This window comes from Crinia signifera, chromosome 3, assembly GCF_055691185.1.
Source record: "Crinia signifera chromosome 3, ASM5569118v1, whole genome shotgun sequence".
NCBI lineage: Eukaryota > Metazoa > Chordata > Amphibia > Anura > Myobatrachidae > Crinia > Crinia signifera.
The window spans coordinates 333524977-333542105 of record NC_139219.1 but is presented as its reverse complement, the minus strand read 5'-3'; the positions used below and the strand labels follow the sequence as shown (position 1 = coordinate 333542105).

The 17129-nt window shown below is 49.0% G+C and overlaps 1 protein-coding gene across 6 annotated transcripts in view; it reads right to left on the bottom strand.

The window, feature by feature from the left end:
• Positions 1-1061: 1061 nt before the first annotated feature.
• The window catches only part of LOC146064915 (DNA (cytosine-5)-methyltransferase 3A-like), a 196320-nt gene continuing 180252 nt past the window's right edge, over positions 1062-17129 (bottom strand). For 4 of the 6 annotated variants that reach the window (XM_083178924.1, XM_083178925.1, XM_083178928.1 and 1 more), the window contains 2 exons: positions 12570-12688; positions 1062-10327 (listed from right to left, as the gene is read on the bottom strand). In XM_083178924.1, the coding sequence (XP_083035050.1) occupies positions 10186-10327; positions 12570-12688 (261 nt within the window). In that variant the 3' untranslated portion in view covers positions 1062-10185. The remainder of the gene's footprint in view (positions 10328-12569; positions 12689-17129) is intronic. The other 2 variants (XM_083178926.1, XM_083178927.1) reach the window with 1 other exon arrangement.

Sequence of the window (17129 nt, the reverse complement as noted above, 5' to 3'; positions counted from 1 at the left end):
TGCGATGTGGGACAGTGTCAAAAGCCTTACTAAAGTCTAGATAAGCTACATCTACAGCCCCACTTTGATCTATTACTTTAGTCACCCAGTCAAAAAAGTCAATAAGATTTGTTTGACATGATCTTCCCCCAGTAAACCCATGCTGTTTCGGACCCTGTAAGTTGCTGGTTTTGAGATAATCTACAACTCTTTGTTTTAAGAGTGTTTCCATCAGTTTCCCTACTACTGATGTAAGGTTCACTGGTCGATAGTTGCTTACCTCTTCCTTGCTTCCACTTTTGTGCAGTGGGACTACATTTGCTATTTTCCAGTCCTCTGGGATTAATCCAGTGACTGGTTGAATAATTCTGTTAATGATTTTACCAGCTCTCCTTTAAGCTCTTTTGGTATCCTTGGATGTATCCCATCTGGCCCCATTGATTTATCCACGTTCAGTTTTGAGAGTTCTGGTAGGACTTTCTCCTCTGTAAATGTACTTGTTTCTCCCTCATTTTTCTGAATAATCGAATGTACGAGTAGTTTGTGGAGACTTAGCTGATGCTAGGCAGACTAAATAGCACTCTGATCTGGTTTACCCTCCCCATACCTGTGTGATAATAAAAAAAAATAGTGTTTTATTTTTATTAAACCCATTTGGTTTTAACCAGCCAACCCTAGTTTTAAGCAATTTAACCAAAAAGAAGATACGTGACACTGCTCGGAGTAGCTCGGTTCGACCAGGTGTCCAGCTTGTTTTTTGACCTGACATTAGGTGAGGGCGGAAGTTGTTAGATGCCCTCAAAGTGTTTTTTGTTTTTGTTTTATCTGCAATTTATGTAGGTGTAGGTTATTGTCTTTTATTTCAGCAACATTGTACCCTCATGGGCTAGCCACAGATTTATGGTCCCCCCCTCCAGGTATACGTGAACCCAATGCATGATGGGAAAAGACAAAAAACAAAAATGGTTCTAGCAGCCTTGACAATAGGTGTAGAAGGATATGGAGTCACATGGAAATAAATCAACATTATAATTTTTTTTTAAAGACATTTTCACATAAAATCACACAAATAAAGGACTATATAAATTCAAATGTTTTATTTCTCTTTATTTTTCTGGGCACAAAAATAATAATGAGGTGAAGATACAGATGGGACCATCTGCGTCAGGCAGAACTCCCTCATCGTTCATATACAGCTATGCCACAAGCATCAATTACATAGAGATACAACAGAATGTCAACAGAAGAGGGCTCGTTTCTCTAAAACATACCCCTAAGTAACAAAAACCCCAATCATCCCCACTAACGTCTTTCAGGTTCTCCTCTCTCCACCTGCGCTTCTCCTTCCAGCAATCATTTGGTGAAATGTACATTATTACTGTCAATAAATAGCAGTTCTAGAACAAAACAAGGGCTAACACCACTTAATGACAGAGCGTCTCCTTAATAAAGGAACGAAAAGCAGTTATCGGAGGGGTATGACACGGTCAACCAGGCCACTGACACTCCCGTTGGTTCAACTTCTGAAGGACCCCAACCAGAGCTCCACGTGAGATGCAACAACATCCGTGGCAGACTATCTGGAATTGCCAATGTGGCTTACGAGGTGTGGTCTGGAGCCCGTTGTGTGGTCCATTGGTAAGTCTACCAGAAAAGGACAAATTCAAGGGTCCTTTCAAACCTTGGGAGTCATCTGACCCCCTGAAATGCACTGAACCTCCAAAGGCTGGGCACCGGCAGGAAATCTGTAGGCGCCGCACCTAGATGTGTACTTCGATCATTAATATACTGACGTAATTAAAGCCATCATTACAAAGCACGAGTTCCAGAGACACATTAACCAAAGTATTACACAATGGGGACAGTGGACCTCCACTTGCATCTCACCCAGGGTCAGCTGGCAAATGCTAATACAAATGGCGCTGTAAACCAGTAGCTTTAGTCAATAGCAGACAGGAGATAAGGGACTATGACTAGTCTAGGTTCACGTGTAGGATACCCATCTGCCTGGTAACTCCTTATCTCCTGCCACACTACCACACCATCACTACTTTTCTTTTTCTTGGTGACGCCACTCGTCGAGCAAATTGCCGGATGAGCGCGGAATCGCACATAGAACTCACAGTCGTGACTGAGAACAGGAGGTCACAGGGATGGATAGGACATCTTATGCCAAAGGAAAGAAGACAATAAGTACGTAAGCTAGCTGGGCACGGAATGTGGGGACATGATCAACAGAAACCAGCTTCCAACATGGGCGAAACATGATACAATTGTCATATGTAACAGTAAAAGTTATCAAATCCTCTACATAGTTTAATCTTCAATTCAGTATACATCATTGTCACAAAGAGTTAAAGCACCAACTATTTCAATGTCTAGGCTAAAACACATAAAATCTTCTGCTTGCATTTTTATTTTATTTTTTAGGTTTTTTTCTTATGTATTTATTTCAAGTACAAAGTTAAAATGCCTTTTTAATGTTTTTTTTTTACATTTTTTTTTTTGTTTGTTTCCGTAATAATAATATAGAAGAGTAAAATAACGGTGCTTTCACGGAGCACTCTGAGAATCCCTCAACACCCCCCACCCCCATATAATAAGAGAACGAAAAATAAAAAAATAAGGTTCAAAAGGAAAAAAAAAAAACAGTCAGTCATCAACCAGATAGATTTAATTTAACAATATATATTTTTCATAAAATGTTTAGCACCTTTAAAATCACCGCCCACCTTCTGCTTATTTTAAGGAATTCAGGCATTTTTTAATAGATTTTTTTGTTTCTATTTTTTAGGTTTTCGATTTCTTAGGGCTGTGCCAAAAAAAATGAAAAAAAAAAAATTGAAGTATGTGAAATTCTATACAGAGAGAATTATCCCAGCACCTTTAGAACGCATGTTTGCTGAACGCAAGTTCTTGGGTATAGAGGTCATTCGTTTGTGTGTGTGTCTCGAAAGTGAATAAGGGGCAACTTTTTGGTCTTGAGTTTTAATCTAGTGAAATTGGAAGCAATGATCTATGAATCCAGACGATCATGTTCCGTACATAGCTGAACCCGATCATGGTACATTTTGCACTGAGCTGCAGCAACCAATCAGCTTGTTAAAGACCCATGAGCCAATAGAGTTGTGGGACAACTCTGTACAGCAATGACCGAGTCGGGTATTGTGTCAGATGCCGTAAGTATGAGCAGGAGGGGGGGGTTTCCAGTTGCCCAGAAATTTTCCTCCAGCCCAGTGGTTCAAATCATGACAAGAGCTATATTGTATATGATTTTACTAGATGTTATGCCACAGCATGCTGTATAAGGGATGATGCTGAGGCGCTATCCTAGTGACCAGGGGGTTATACTACCAAGTCTGCTGCAAGAGTGGAGCTGGGCGCTCAATCACTGCAGCGTGCCAGACTAATACTGCCGCCCCCACCTGGGCAGGTCACTCATACATTAGGTGTATGGAAATCCGCCCTGGAAGGAGTCACATTTTTAAGTTAAGAATATTACAAAATGCTCTTTGCTCTGTTGCCGTTCTCTAGGACAGGATGGACTGCAATATATATATATATATATATATATATATATATACACACGCAATGGACTGCGATATATAACAGTACATCCCATAGTGTACATTTCGCCTCATGTTTGTATGCACTTTTCTAGTCGCAAATGTGTAAGCTACGGACTTGTTAAACATTTCCAGGGAAGCTGTCACCCAGAATATAGTAATAATACAGGGTTCTGGGCATACCATACTAGAGACAGCAGCCAGTCCCCATATTAATGCATTCATTGTCCACCCTATGACGGTCTGCTCTACTACCGGTGAGCTCTCCCAAATCATGAAGGTGAAACCTCCAGACTGTCAGTAAACATGTTTCATCCAACAACCCCCCTCCCCTGACTACAGACCATCTGTGTGCGGGAAGCGTTATTAGAGGGTACCTGCACAGTGCTTATCCAATATGGAATACAGTTTAATCATTTTCAATATTATGACCATTTCTTCATATGGTGCTAGCGTATATCATCGTGATTTACAAGTAATATTACATAATACATATCTTCTCTCTGGCACTCTGCGGGCCCATGGGTGCCCAGCCAGAGCCGTCCCTACCATCTCTCATAGACCTTGACCAGGGGTAACACATCGTTGGTGATGCGGGATGACACTGACACGGCCTGTCGGGGAAGAACTTTTGAAAGTTGTTTCAGTTGCCGGTGTCATAGAGAACGATCAATAGCACGGACATCGATATATGTTACTTATAATCTCTGGATCCGTTATCAATATATTACACCGGTAAATGTGTCGGCTGCCGGGCCGAGACATGGAGAGGCACATGTGCCTCTCTGTACACCTCTCTTTAAGATTCCAAAGGTGTGTACTCATTATAGTAAAGATCATGTGCAGAGGAGGTAAAGAGCATTTTGTAATAAAGTCGCACAGGTCCGACCAGTGGTTTTCAAACTCGGTCCTCGGGACCCCGCACAGTTCACGTTTCCCAGGTCACCAGGCAGGTGCATAGGTGTACTCATTACTCACTGACCCATAGATGAGTCTAATTATTTCACCTGTGATTCTGAGAGATCTGGAAAAGGTGAACAGTTTGGGGCCCTGAGGAATGAGTTTGAGAACCTGTGGGTTAGAAACCAAGCCAAAGGTCTGCAGCTTTAGGATACATACCAGAGGATAGTTCCCCAGGTGACTGGCGAAAGCTTCTGCTCATTATAAGAGTTCCTAAGCAGAGAACCTCGTTGTGCACCATGTAACTCCTACAACTTACATACATGTTTGAGGAGAGAGCACCAAGTGTTCCGGCATTCGGTAACCGAAACCTGGCCAGAGCACAACCTAAAGTCTAACAGGATCTCCTCTTTGGTGGCCAGTGTCAAGGTATCATTAATTATATTCCAGTTCATTAAGAACCTAATTCTACCATCTATAAAATGGGCTCCAACACCAGATATGGCCACATGGATGGATGTGGCTACATGAGGGCCATCCATTCAGATACCAGCGGTGGCATTACTATCACTGATATGGTCTAGAAGTTATTTCCACTCACTCCACTACTCCAGTCGGACCTCCTGAAGGATGGGTGAACCATCTCCACTTACGAAGGTCAGACATTGGGCTTCTTTGTAGTCTACCTCACTCATCAATACAATGGTCAACAGCCATTGTTTGGCCGTTTATAGTAGGGCAACTTTGTGGTGCTCATTCTGGTCTTGCTACAGTATATTCGCTCTCATTTTTGAGATACATGGACCAGACAAGGCAAAGAGCCCAACTACCAGTCACTTCTATATGGAGGTTGAATATTGTAGAATGATCACAGACTGAACACCTAGAATATTAACATCTCACCTTCTAGAAGTTTCCGGTAGTTTCCCATATGCACACATTGTGGCTAAGTTGCCTATTAATTGAGGGCATCTATTATCTCAAGCACTAGATCCAATTTGGGAAACTAGTTTAATTTTTTAATTCATTGGCCGCCAAAATACCCTAAAGTCATTCAAAATTCCTAAACAATTAGATTTTTTGGGTTGGGGTGGTCAGAGATGAATAGGGAGAACAGAATGACATCAACCCGACAGGTACTCACCATCGGGAAGAGCCACCAGTCTCGGCTAACCAACCACAAAGCATTACAGAATATGTCGACTTTGTAATAACCGTTTCAACTAACCCAGGGAAATTTACTTAGCACACTGCTTCAGTCTAGATCTACAGATTCCAGGCCAACCTACCTGCTACACTGCCCATGCCGGGCAAGGATGAGACACTAGAGCTCAGTTGCAGAGCTCAGTGCTCACCAGAAGAAGATGCCATGGGATTAGCCGCCATAAATGGGGGAAGGAATTACTGTGATTATTGCAGAAGTTTGCGGACAATTTTCTACAGAGATGAAAGTGTAAATTTGTAAGAAATACATTTTTCCCAAAGTATCAAAAATGCAAAGCAGAATTTTCTCCGTCATTTGCATTATAATATATTCACTTTTTTTGGGTGTAGCTTATTAGTTGCCCATTATTCAAAAGCTGCTCTGGTATAAGATGACGCGCCAAGATGTTCTGGCATGAGAAACACGGTGCCTTTAGGTCCGTGACTGGCAGTCCCACTATGATGCGCCTGGCCGGGGGTAGTGATGTACACACTGGCCGGCCAGCGAGCACAGGCTTGGGTCATGACGATGGCCAATTGAGGCCGTGTGGTGTACAGTATAACGAGGAGATGGGCACCGGTACACAGTTGTGTTTAAGCTCGGTCTGAGTGATACAGCACAGCCCCGTCTTCATCAAGTACTTTGGACACAAAATCAAAAATATGTTCACATCTGATACAAAGAAGAAGAGAGCAGAGGGGTGTTAGCCCCCTACAACACAAAAACACTTGTGATAGTCTAGATTATTGTAAGCAGACCCAGAGGTTATAGACTAGAAAATATCAGAGGAGGCTTTGAAGTGCACCCCCACCTCTTTCATCGGGAAAGGGGAAGCCCACCCCCTCCTGTTCTTCGTAACTCAAATTAATCCCAGTATTACAGATTTCAAACAGTTGTGAAATAACGCAACCCGCTGATGTTGGGCTGAGAAGGATCGTGTTTGATTAAAGACCTTGTTTATAAATAGACATATAAAACGAAGCTGCTATTGTTTGCTTTTAGGGATGAGTAAAAACATCGCTTGTCCTCCCACCAAAGGGGCGCGAGGGTTGCCTTGCCTGAGCGGCTCCGTTGGAAGCTCCAGTATAATTTAGCACTCAATGGGGGCACATTTCCCCATTAATACAGTAACTGTGTAGAAATCTAGACAGCAAGCACCATGGTTGGCCCTTGAGTGTGTAATTCTGCATATTGCACATCATTCTCCTGTCAGGAGAGATGGAACGGGCCCGAGGAACGGCAGGGCTGACGGAGGTTGCACCAACAGTGATCTTGAACCTTGGGACTCTTCTATTGCATAGCTGTGAGATGGGACAGGATGCAGGCCTGGGTTATTGGCATCGGTGGAACCACTGCGTCAAATAGGCGGCTGACTAGGCCATGTCTGGAACCCCCTGCTTCAGATAGAAAATGACCATTAGGAATGGTGGTGCCAGTTATACATAAGCATGTTGGCAATAAGGCACCGTATAGAGAGCATGGATCTGTTCAGAGACAATGGCTATGGCGTCCCGGTCACCTACACAAAGTGGAAGCAACATTCATGTATCAAAGCTTCTCATTGGCTCACAAGCCTGAGACTGGTTCCTAAACATGGCAGCCTCCACTGGGTGTAGGTGCTAGCATACCGCACTGGGGGATAGCACCAGTCATTAACTAGGACCTATAGAAGTGGCTCATGGAGGACTACATTTCTGCGTTAGGCACCCACCACTACTAAGAGTGGTTTCATCTGGTGGAAGTAGATGTCTAAGGATCGCCATCATCCTTATACCTCTGTCCCTCCATGTCCAGTTCTTACATATGTATGCCTTTCCATATTCCGTTTATTCTAATGGGGAGGTGGGTTCACGAGGCCAGAGAAGAAGACAACCACCCACACACAGTGCAATAAGGATAAGACAACCACCCACACACACAGTGCAGTAAGGAGAAGACAACCGCTCACACACAGTGCAGTAAGGAGAAGACAACCGCCCACACACAGTGCAGTAAGGAGAAGACAACCGCCCACCCACAGTGCAGTAAGGAAAAGACAACCGCCCACCCACAGTGTAGTAAGGAGAAGACAACTGCCCACCCACAGTGCAGTAAGGAGAAGACAACCGCCCACACAAAGTGCAGTAAGGAGAAGACAACCGCCCACACACAGTGCAGTAAGGAGAAGACAACCGCCCACACACAGTGCAGTAAGGTGAAGACAACCGCCCACACACAGTGCAGTAAGGTGAAGACAACCGCCCACACACAGTGCAGTAAGGAGAAGACAACCACCCACCCACAGTGCAGTAAGGAGAAAACAACCGCCCACCCACAGTGCAGTAAGGAGAAAACAACCGCCCACCCACAGTGCAGTAAGGAGAAGACAACCGCCCACCCACAGTACAGTAAGGAGAAGACAACCACACACAGTGCAGTAAGGAGAAGAAAACTGCCCACACACAGTACAGTAAGGAGAAAACAACCACCCACAGTGCAGTAAGGAGAAGACAACCGCCCACACACAGTGCAGTAAGGAGAAGAAAACTGCCCACACACAGTGCAGTAAGGAGAAAACAACCACCCACAGTGCAGTAAGGCACTCTAAGGTTCTAGAGCGTGGATGGGATTATGCACCTTGATGGGGGAAATCGGTTCTAGCACTCAGCCCCTGTACCGCTGGTCGGTTTGGGACAGATCACCGTTCTGGTCTGGCACGTGGTCGTGCCATGATGCCCCTGTGATATCTGTAACTTAGGCACAAATCTAAGAAAGAAGCACCGGGCCATGTGGCGAGCACCATGATCACATGTCCAGGAAGTGCCACGTTTTCCCTGTTGCTGGAGGGTGGCACAGCATTTCAGTAAGGCACCGTGGGAGCTGATGTTTTTAGTCATCCCTCTGTTGGAAAGCACCACGTGAGGAAATTGTACAGTAGTAGTAAGTAGTACCAGTAGAGTTGTATATATTACCGCTACAAGTGTGTGCACATACCACGTGTCTACGATGGAAGCCCCATGCTCATACAGTGACTGGCAGACCCCCCCAGCGACCCCCTCGTAGGGGTTGTGAGGGAAAATGCCTAAATCATGATAATGGCAACGAGGTCCAATATGGACTTATGGACAAAACCAGTACGATATACAGATGGAGCCCTCCCCAGCCGGCCTCCTCGGGAGAGCCATGGGGAGCCAAGGCCGATTGTTCTCAGCTGCAATACAATACATAGAACAATACAGCAGGGGATTAGCAGAGTAATCCTATTAAAGGGCTAGATGAGGAGGGCTCTATCCGTAGGCGTGTGGGTGTATATCTACGTACTGTATGTATACGCACATATATACACACACCCACCCAACGGAGCATGGTCGGCTTCCCCCCCCCACCAGTCGCAGTGGCACACCCCAGCTGCAGAGACGTATATTGAGGAAGATCACATGATAAAGAAGTGAAAAGATTAAGCACCGTAATAAGGACCCCAAAATCGGCACACGTCTCTGCGGGCCTACCGGCGCCACCGGACTGGGGGAGGGGCCATGCCACAGACAGGCTGTGCTCACACCTGCAGAGGTATTACACATACAGTATATATCTGTAAACAGTGGTAGAGGTCAGAGCTGTTTGTCTGAGCTGCTATATACCAAGCCTCTTGCACGAGGCACCAGAAACACTGTAAAAAAAAAAAAACACATTATTTATATATAAAAAAAATATCTAAAATTGTATATTTTTGCCACCTTTTTTCTTAACAAGGAACATGAATCCTGCTGCATGATCACACCAGAAATGCTGTTTGTCAAATAACCTAATGGTGACTTAAACTGAACAATACAAGAGACATACGGACCCCCCCATACCGGTATAACGGACCACTAAGCGGCACTCTGGGGCAGCCACCCCTGAAATCGCACGACTTAGCAGTCCTGGGCCTCGTGTGCTGCAACAGGAGACGTACGGACTGCATCTCCTCCCTTGTGTGGCTACGTCCGCCCGTAGGCCACCTCACACTCTCTTGTTGCTTAACCTAAACCCCAAATTCTCACCCGCCCCCCAGCAGGGGAGCAGATTAAAAGACCCATAAAACTATCCAGGGACTGAGCCTTTCAGCAACAGGGGAACGCCGTCTCAAAACTGGACTAACAATGTAAAACCTGAGAGAACATCCTGCGAAGACGTCGCCCCCCACCCCCAGGATGAACCTCTCTAAAGACTCATTGACTTATAGTTTACTAAAACCCGGGCCGGGAGGGGACTAAAAGGTCCCAACACCTCCCTCTATAAAACGTCAAGGTAAAAACTTAAAAAACATAAAACGAGACATGTAGACATATGCAAAGGAGAGTGTAACATGGAAGGAGAATTACGAAGAAGGGTCTGCTCGGTCCTCTCATGTCCCACCAGGCTCCTAGGCGCAGCGGGTTCACTTCCACCAGGTTTTTGTATTTTCCTACTGAATATTCTTCTACTTGTGGAAGTGAGAGGAGCAGTGAGGCGCCGCAGGCTCTGGGGAGCTGGAAGGTTGGGGCGATCGGCCTCAGGTCCCTTTTGCCTCATGACTTAAACACAGGCAAAATACTCCTTTAGGGGGGCGAAGAGGTGGCGGATGACCGGGACGCTCCAGGATCTTCCCAGAAGCCTCTGCCGGGCCAAGCGGCTCATGTTGGAGACGTCTGTGTAGTGGACTGGGAATCCGAACACCCTGCAAAGAAGACACAGCCCGAATTCAGATTAGGAAACGCTTTATATCATTCACTACGGCCTCGTGTCCCCCGTATCTGACTGGTTACATAAACAGGAACTCATTCTGCAATGGCAAAGAATAAATGATTTACAGGAACATGGCCGACGTCCACCTTCATTAGCGGAGACCCTCAAAAACACTGAAAGTCGCCGTTAATGCACCTTCTCCACCCATCGGAAGCGGTATCATTGAAGAGGTGGCGGGCGCTATTTCCCCTGGTGGAAATAGCGGGCGGGATTGAATGCCCCCTTATTGTATTATTCTATCCATCACTGTCTGTAATGTTCCCATCCTCCTGACCCCAGAACAACATAGCTGGGTCACTATATCATACAGCCCACCAAGAGCCTCTGGTGACCAGAATACCATAGATACCACCTGCCCTTGTGTATCAGTGCCTATTCCCCTATAGAGTGTAAGCCTGCGAGCAGGGCCCTCCTTCCTCTATGTCCATCGTTAACTACCCACATTTGTTTCATCACTATTGTCTCCAATTGTAAAACTGTATAAACATTAGCTGACAATATCGCGAGCAATGGGGATCCTATATGTACGCACTTAGCGCGCAAGGATCGCCTGAACGACGTGACCCGGCCATGCCAGAATAGTCAGCATGGCGCCACTAACTGCACGCACAATCAAACTGAAGACACGATGAAGCACTCATGGGAGCGGTTCTAAAATCCCAATCTGACGGGAGCGGCCACATCGTTCAGCTCATCGTGTAATGTGTACCCAGCGTAACCCGCAACTGAATTGTCTGCGCTCTATAAGAGACTTAAAGAATAATAATATTAGAATCACTATCGGGACTATTTTATAATAAACCCTTAATGTCATAAGCATTGCAGCGATAGTATGTTACGTTACAGTCCTGTATCCGGATTGTACGGACCCTGTATATTATTACGGTCCTGTATCCGGATTGTACGGACGCTGTATATTATTACGGTCCTGTATCCGGATTGTACGGACGCTGTATATTATTACGGTCCTGAATCCGGATTCTATGGACACTGTATATTAATACGGTCCTGTATCTGGATTGTACGGACGCAGTATATTATTACGGTCCTGTATCTGGATTGTATGGATGCTGTATATTATTACGGTCCTGTATCCAGATTGTACGGACGCAGTATATTATTACGGTCCTGTATCTGGATTGTACGGAGGCTGTATATTAATACGGTCCTGTATCTGGATTGTACGGACGCAGTATATTATTACGGTCCTGTATCTGGATTGTATGGATGCTGTATATTATTACGGTCCTGTATCCAGATTGTACGGACGCAGTATATTATTACGGTCCTGTATCTGGATTGTATGGATGCTGTATATTATTACGGTTTTGTATTCGGACGCTGTATATTATTACGGTTGCGTATCCGGATTGTACAGACGCTGTATATTATTATGGTCCTGTATCTGGATTGTATGGATGCTGTATATTATTACGGACCTGTATCCAGATTGTACAGACGCTGTATATTATTACGGTCCTGTATCTGGATTGTATGGATGCTGTATATTATTACGGTCCTGTATCTGGATTGTATGGATGCTGTATATTATTACGGTCCTGTATCCGGATTGTACGGACGCTGTATATTATTACAGTCCTGTATCCGGATTGTACGGACGCTGTATATTATTACGGTCCTGTATCTGGATTGTATGGATGCTGTATATTATTACATTTTTTTATCCGGACACTGTATATTAATACGGTTGTGTATCCGGATTGTACAGACACTGTATATTATTATGGTCCTGTATCTGGATTGTATGGATGCTGTATATTATTACGGTCCTGTATCCAGATTGTATGGATGCTGTATATTATTACGGTCCTGTATCCGGATTGTACGGACGCTGTATATTATTACGGTCCTGTATCTGGATTGTACGGACGATGTATATTATTACGGTCCTGTATCTGGATTGTGCGGATGCTGTATATTATTACGGTCCTGTATCCGGATTGTATGGATGCTGTATATTATTACGGTCCTGTATCCGGATTGTACGGCTGCTGTATATGCAGTAACAATACACTATTACACTATTCCCTCTTGTGTACCGGACATAGCAGAACGTTATATCATGTATATGTAATGGGGTCATGGTTCATTTGTCACAGCACAGTCTGGGGACAGTAAGTGGCCCCCCAAATCCCCCACCCCAGTTTACTCACCGCTCCATCTCCGTGCACCACAGGATGTCCTCCTTCTCATTCATGAAGACGGGGAAATGCTGGTCCTTGCCCTGTTTGATGGAGTTAGACCTAGTGGTGATGGTTCGGACTTTGCTAAACTGGAGAAGACAGTTTTATAACTGTGATGACAATTCAGGGACCAGTCGTCCATCACATTGGTGCCGCGTCCATGTGATTTCTATCCAAAGGAATGTAATAGACCCAATATCCCCTGGTACATCAGCTGGCAGAGTGTGACAGTGCAGGGCGCGGGCATTCTGCTACCAGTGCCCAATAGAAGGGGCGACCAGATTATAGGGGGAGCACATGATACGGGGTGGTGACGGCATGGACAGTGGGGGGTGAGGGGCCTGTAGCATTCTGCCGCCAGCACCCAGTATCAGGGTGGACTAGATGATGGCGGGCACTGTGCACATGATACGGGGTGGTGACGGCATGGACAGCGGGGGGTGAGGGGCCTGTAGCATTCTGCCGCCAGCACCCAGTATCAGGGTGGACTAGATGATGGCGGCACTGTGCACATGATACGGGGTGGTGACGGCATGGACAGCGGGGGGTGAGGAGCCTGTAGCATTCTGCCGCCAGCACCCAGTATCAGGGTGGACAAGATGATGGCGGGCACTGTGCACATGATACTGGGTGACGGCATGGACAGCGGGGGGTGAGGGGCCTGTAGCATTCTGCCGCCAGCACCCAGTATCAGGGTGGACTAGATGATGGTGGCACTGTGCACATGATACGGGGTGACGGCATGGACAGCGGGGGGTGAGGAGCCTGTAGCATTCTGCCGCCAGCACCCAGTATCAGGGTGGACAAGATGATGGCAGCACTGTGCACATGATACGGGGTGACGGCATGGACAGCGGGGGGTGAGGGGCCTGTAGCATTCTGCCACCAGCACCCAGTATCAGGGTGGACAAGATGATGGCGGGCACTGTGCACATGATACTGGGTGGTGACGACATGGACAGCGGGGGGTGAGGGGCCTGTAGCATTCTGCCGCCAGCACCCAGTATCAGGGTGGACAAGATGATGGCGGCACTGTGCACATGATACGGGGTGACGGCATGGACAGCGGGGGGTGAGGGGCCTGTAGCATTCTGCCACCAGCACCCAGTATCAGGGTGGACTAGATGATGGCGGCACTGTGCACATGATACGGGGTGACGGCATGGACAGCGGGGGGTGAGGGGCCTGTAGCATTCTGCCACCAGCACCCAGTATCAGGGTGGACTAGATGATGGCGGCACTGTGCACATGATACGGGGTGGTGACGGCATGGACAGCGGGGGGTGAGGGGCCTGTAGCATTCTGCCACCAGCACCCAGTATCAGGGTGGACAAGATGATGGCGGGCACTGTGCACATGATACGGGGTGGTGACGGCATGGACAGCGGGGGGTGAGGGGCCTGTAGCATTCTGCCACCAGCACCCAGTATCAGGGTGGACTAGATGATGGTGGCACTGTGCACATGATACGGGGTGACGGCATGGACAGCGGGGGGTGAGGAGCCTGTAGCATTCTGCCACCAGCACCCAGTATCAGGGTGGACTAGATGATGGTGGCACTGTGCACATGATACGGGGTGACGGCATGGACAGCGGGGGGTGAGGGGCCTGTAGCATTCTGCCACCAGCACCCAGTATCAGGGTGGACTAGATGATGGCGGCACTGTGCACATGATACGGGGTGGTGACGACATGGACAGCGGGGGTGAGGGGCCTGTAGCATTCTGCCACCAGCACCCAGTATCAGGGTGGACAAGATGATGGCGGGCACTGTGCACATGATACGGGGTGGTGACGGCATGGACAGCGGGGGGTGAGGGGCCTGTAGCATTCTGCCACCAGCACCCAGTATCAGGGTGGACTAGATGATGGTGGCACTGTGTACATGATACGGGGTGACGGCATGGACAGCGGGGGGTGAGGAGCCTGTAGCATTCTGCCGCCAGCACCCAGTATCAGGGTGGACAAGATGATGGCGGCACTGTGCACATGATACGGGGTGACGGCATGGACAGCGGGGGGTGAGGGGCCTGTAGCATTCTGCCGCCAGCACCCAGTATCAGGGTGGACAAGATGATGGCGGCACTGTGCACATGATACGGGGTGGTGACGGCATGGACAGCGGGGGGTGAGGAGCCTGTAGCATTCTGCCGCCAGCACCCAGTATCAGGGTGGACAAGATGATGGCGGCACTGTGCACATGATACGGGGTGACGGCATGGACAGCGGGGGGTGAGGGGCCTGTAGCATTCTGCCGCCAGCACCCAGTATCAGGGTGGACAAGATGATGGCGGCACTGTGCACATGATACGGGGTGACGGCATGGACAGCGGGGGGTGAGGGGCCTGTAGCATTCTGCCGCCAGCACCCAGTATCAGGGTGTAATAGATGATGACGGGCACTGTGCACATGATACGGGGGGGTGACGGCATGGACAGCGGGGGGTGAGGAGCCTGTAGCATTCTGCCGCCAGCACCCAGTATCAGGGTGGACAAGATGATGGCGGCACTGTGCACATGATACGGGGTGACGGCATGGACAGCGGGGGGTGAGGGGCCTGTAGCATTCTGCCGCCAGCACCCAGTATCAGGGTGGACAAGATGATGGCGGCACTGTGCACATGATACGGGGTGGTGACGGCATGGACAGCGGGGGGTGAGGGGCCTGTAGCATTCTGCCACCAGCACCCAGTATCAGGGTGGACTAGATGATGGCGGGCACTGTGCACATGATACGGGGTGGTGACGGCATGGACAGCGGGGGGTGAGGGGCCTGTAGCATTCTGCCGCCAGCACCCAGTATCAGGGTGGACAAGATGATGGCGGCACTGTGCACATGATACGGGGTGACGGCATGGACAGCGAGGGGTGAGGGTCCTGTAGCATTCTGCCACCAGCACCCAGTATCAGGGTGGACTAGATGATGGCGGCACTGTGCACATGATACGGGGTGGTGACGGCATGGACAGCGGGGGGTGAGGGTCCTGTAGCATTCTGCTGCCAGCAGCCAGTATCAGGGTGGACAAGATGATGGCGGGCACTGTGCACATGATACGGGGTGGTGACGGCATGGGCAGCGGGGGTGAGGACTGTAGCATTCTGCTGCCAGCAGCCAGTATCAGGGTGGACAAGATGATGGCGGCACTGTGCACATGATACGGGGTGACGGCATGGACAGCGGGGGGTGAGGGGCCTGTAGCATTCTGCCACCAGCACCCAGTATCAGGGTGGACAAGATGATGGCGGGCACTGTGCACATGATACGGGGTGACGGCATGGACAGCGGGGGTGAGGGGCCTGTAGCATTCTGCCGCCAGCACCCAGTATCAGGGTGGACAAGATGATGGCGGCACTGTGCACATGATACGGGGTGGTGACGGCATGGACAGCGGGGGGTGAGGGGCCTGTAGCATTCTGCCGCCAGCACCCAGTATCAGGGTGGACAAGATGATGGCGGGCACTGTGCACATGATACGGGGTGACGGCATGGACAGCGGGGGGTGAGGGGACTGTAGCATTCTGCCACCAGCACCCAGTATCAGGGTGGACAAGATGATGGCGGGCACTGTGCACATGATACGGGGTGACGGCATGGACAGCGGGGGGTGAGGGGACTGTAGCATTCTGCCACCAGCACCCAGTATCAGGGTGGACAAGATGATGGCGGGCACTGTGCACATGATACGGGGTGATGGCATGGACAGCGGGGGGTGAGGGGCCTGTAGCATTCTGCCGCCAGCACCCAGTATCAGGGTGGACAAGATGATGGCGGGCACTGTGCACATGATACGGGGTGACGGCATGGACAGCGGGGGGTGAGGGGACTGTAGCATTCTGCCACCAGCACCCAGTATCAGGGTGGACAAGATGATGGCGGGCACTGTGCACATGATACGGGGTGACGGCATGGACAGCGGGGGTGAGGGGCCTGTAGCATTCTGCCACCAGCACCCAGTATCAGGGTGTAATAGATGATGGCGGCACTGTGCACATGATACGGGGTGACGGCATGGACAGCGGGGGGTGAGGGGCCTGTAGCATTCTGCCACCAGCACCCAGTATCAGGGTGTAATAGATGATGGCGGCACTGTGCACATGATACGGGGTGACGGCATGGACAGCGGGGGGTGAGGGGCCTGTAGCATTCTGCCGCCAGCACCCAGTATCAGGGTGGACAAGATGATGGCGGGCACTGTGCACATGATACGAGGTGGTGTCAGCATGGACAGCGGGGGTGAGGGGCCTGTAGCATTCTGCCGCCAGCACCCAGTATCAGGGTGGACTAGATGATGGCGGCACTGTGCACATGATACGGGGTGGTGACGGCATGGGCAGCGGGGGGTAAGGGGCCTGTAGTATTCTGCCACCAGCACCCAGTATCAGGGTGGACAAGATGATGGCGGCACTGTGCACATGATACGGGGTGACGGCATGGACAGCGGGGGGTGAGGGGCCTGTAGCATTCTGCCGCCAGCACCCAGTATCAGGGTGGACAAGATGATGGCGGCACTGTGCACATGATACGGGGTGG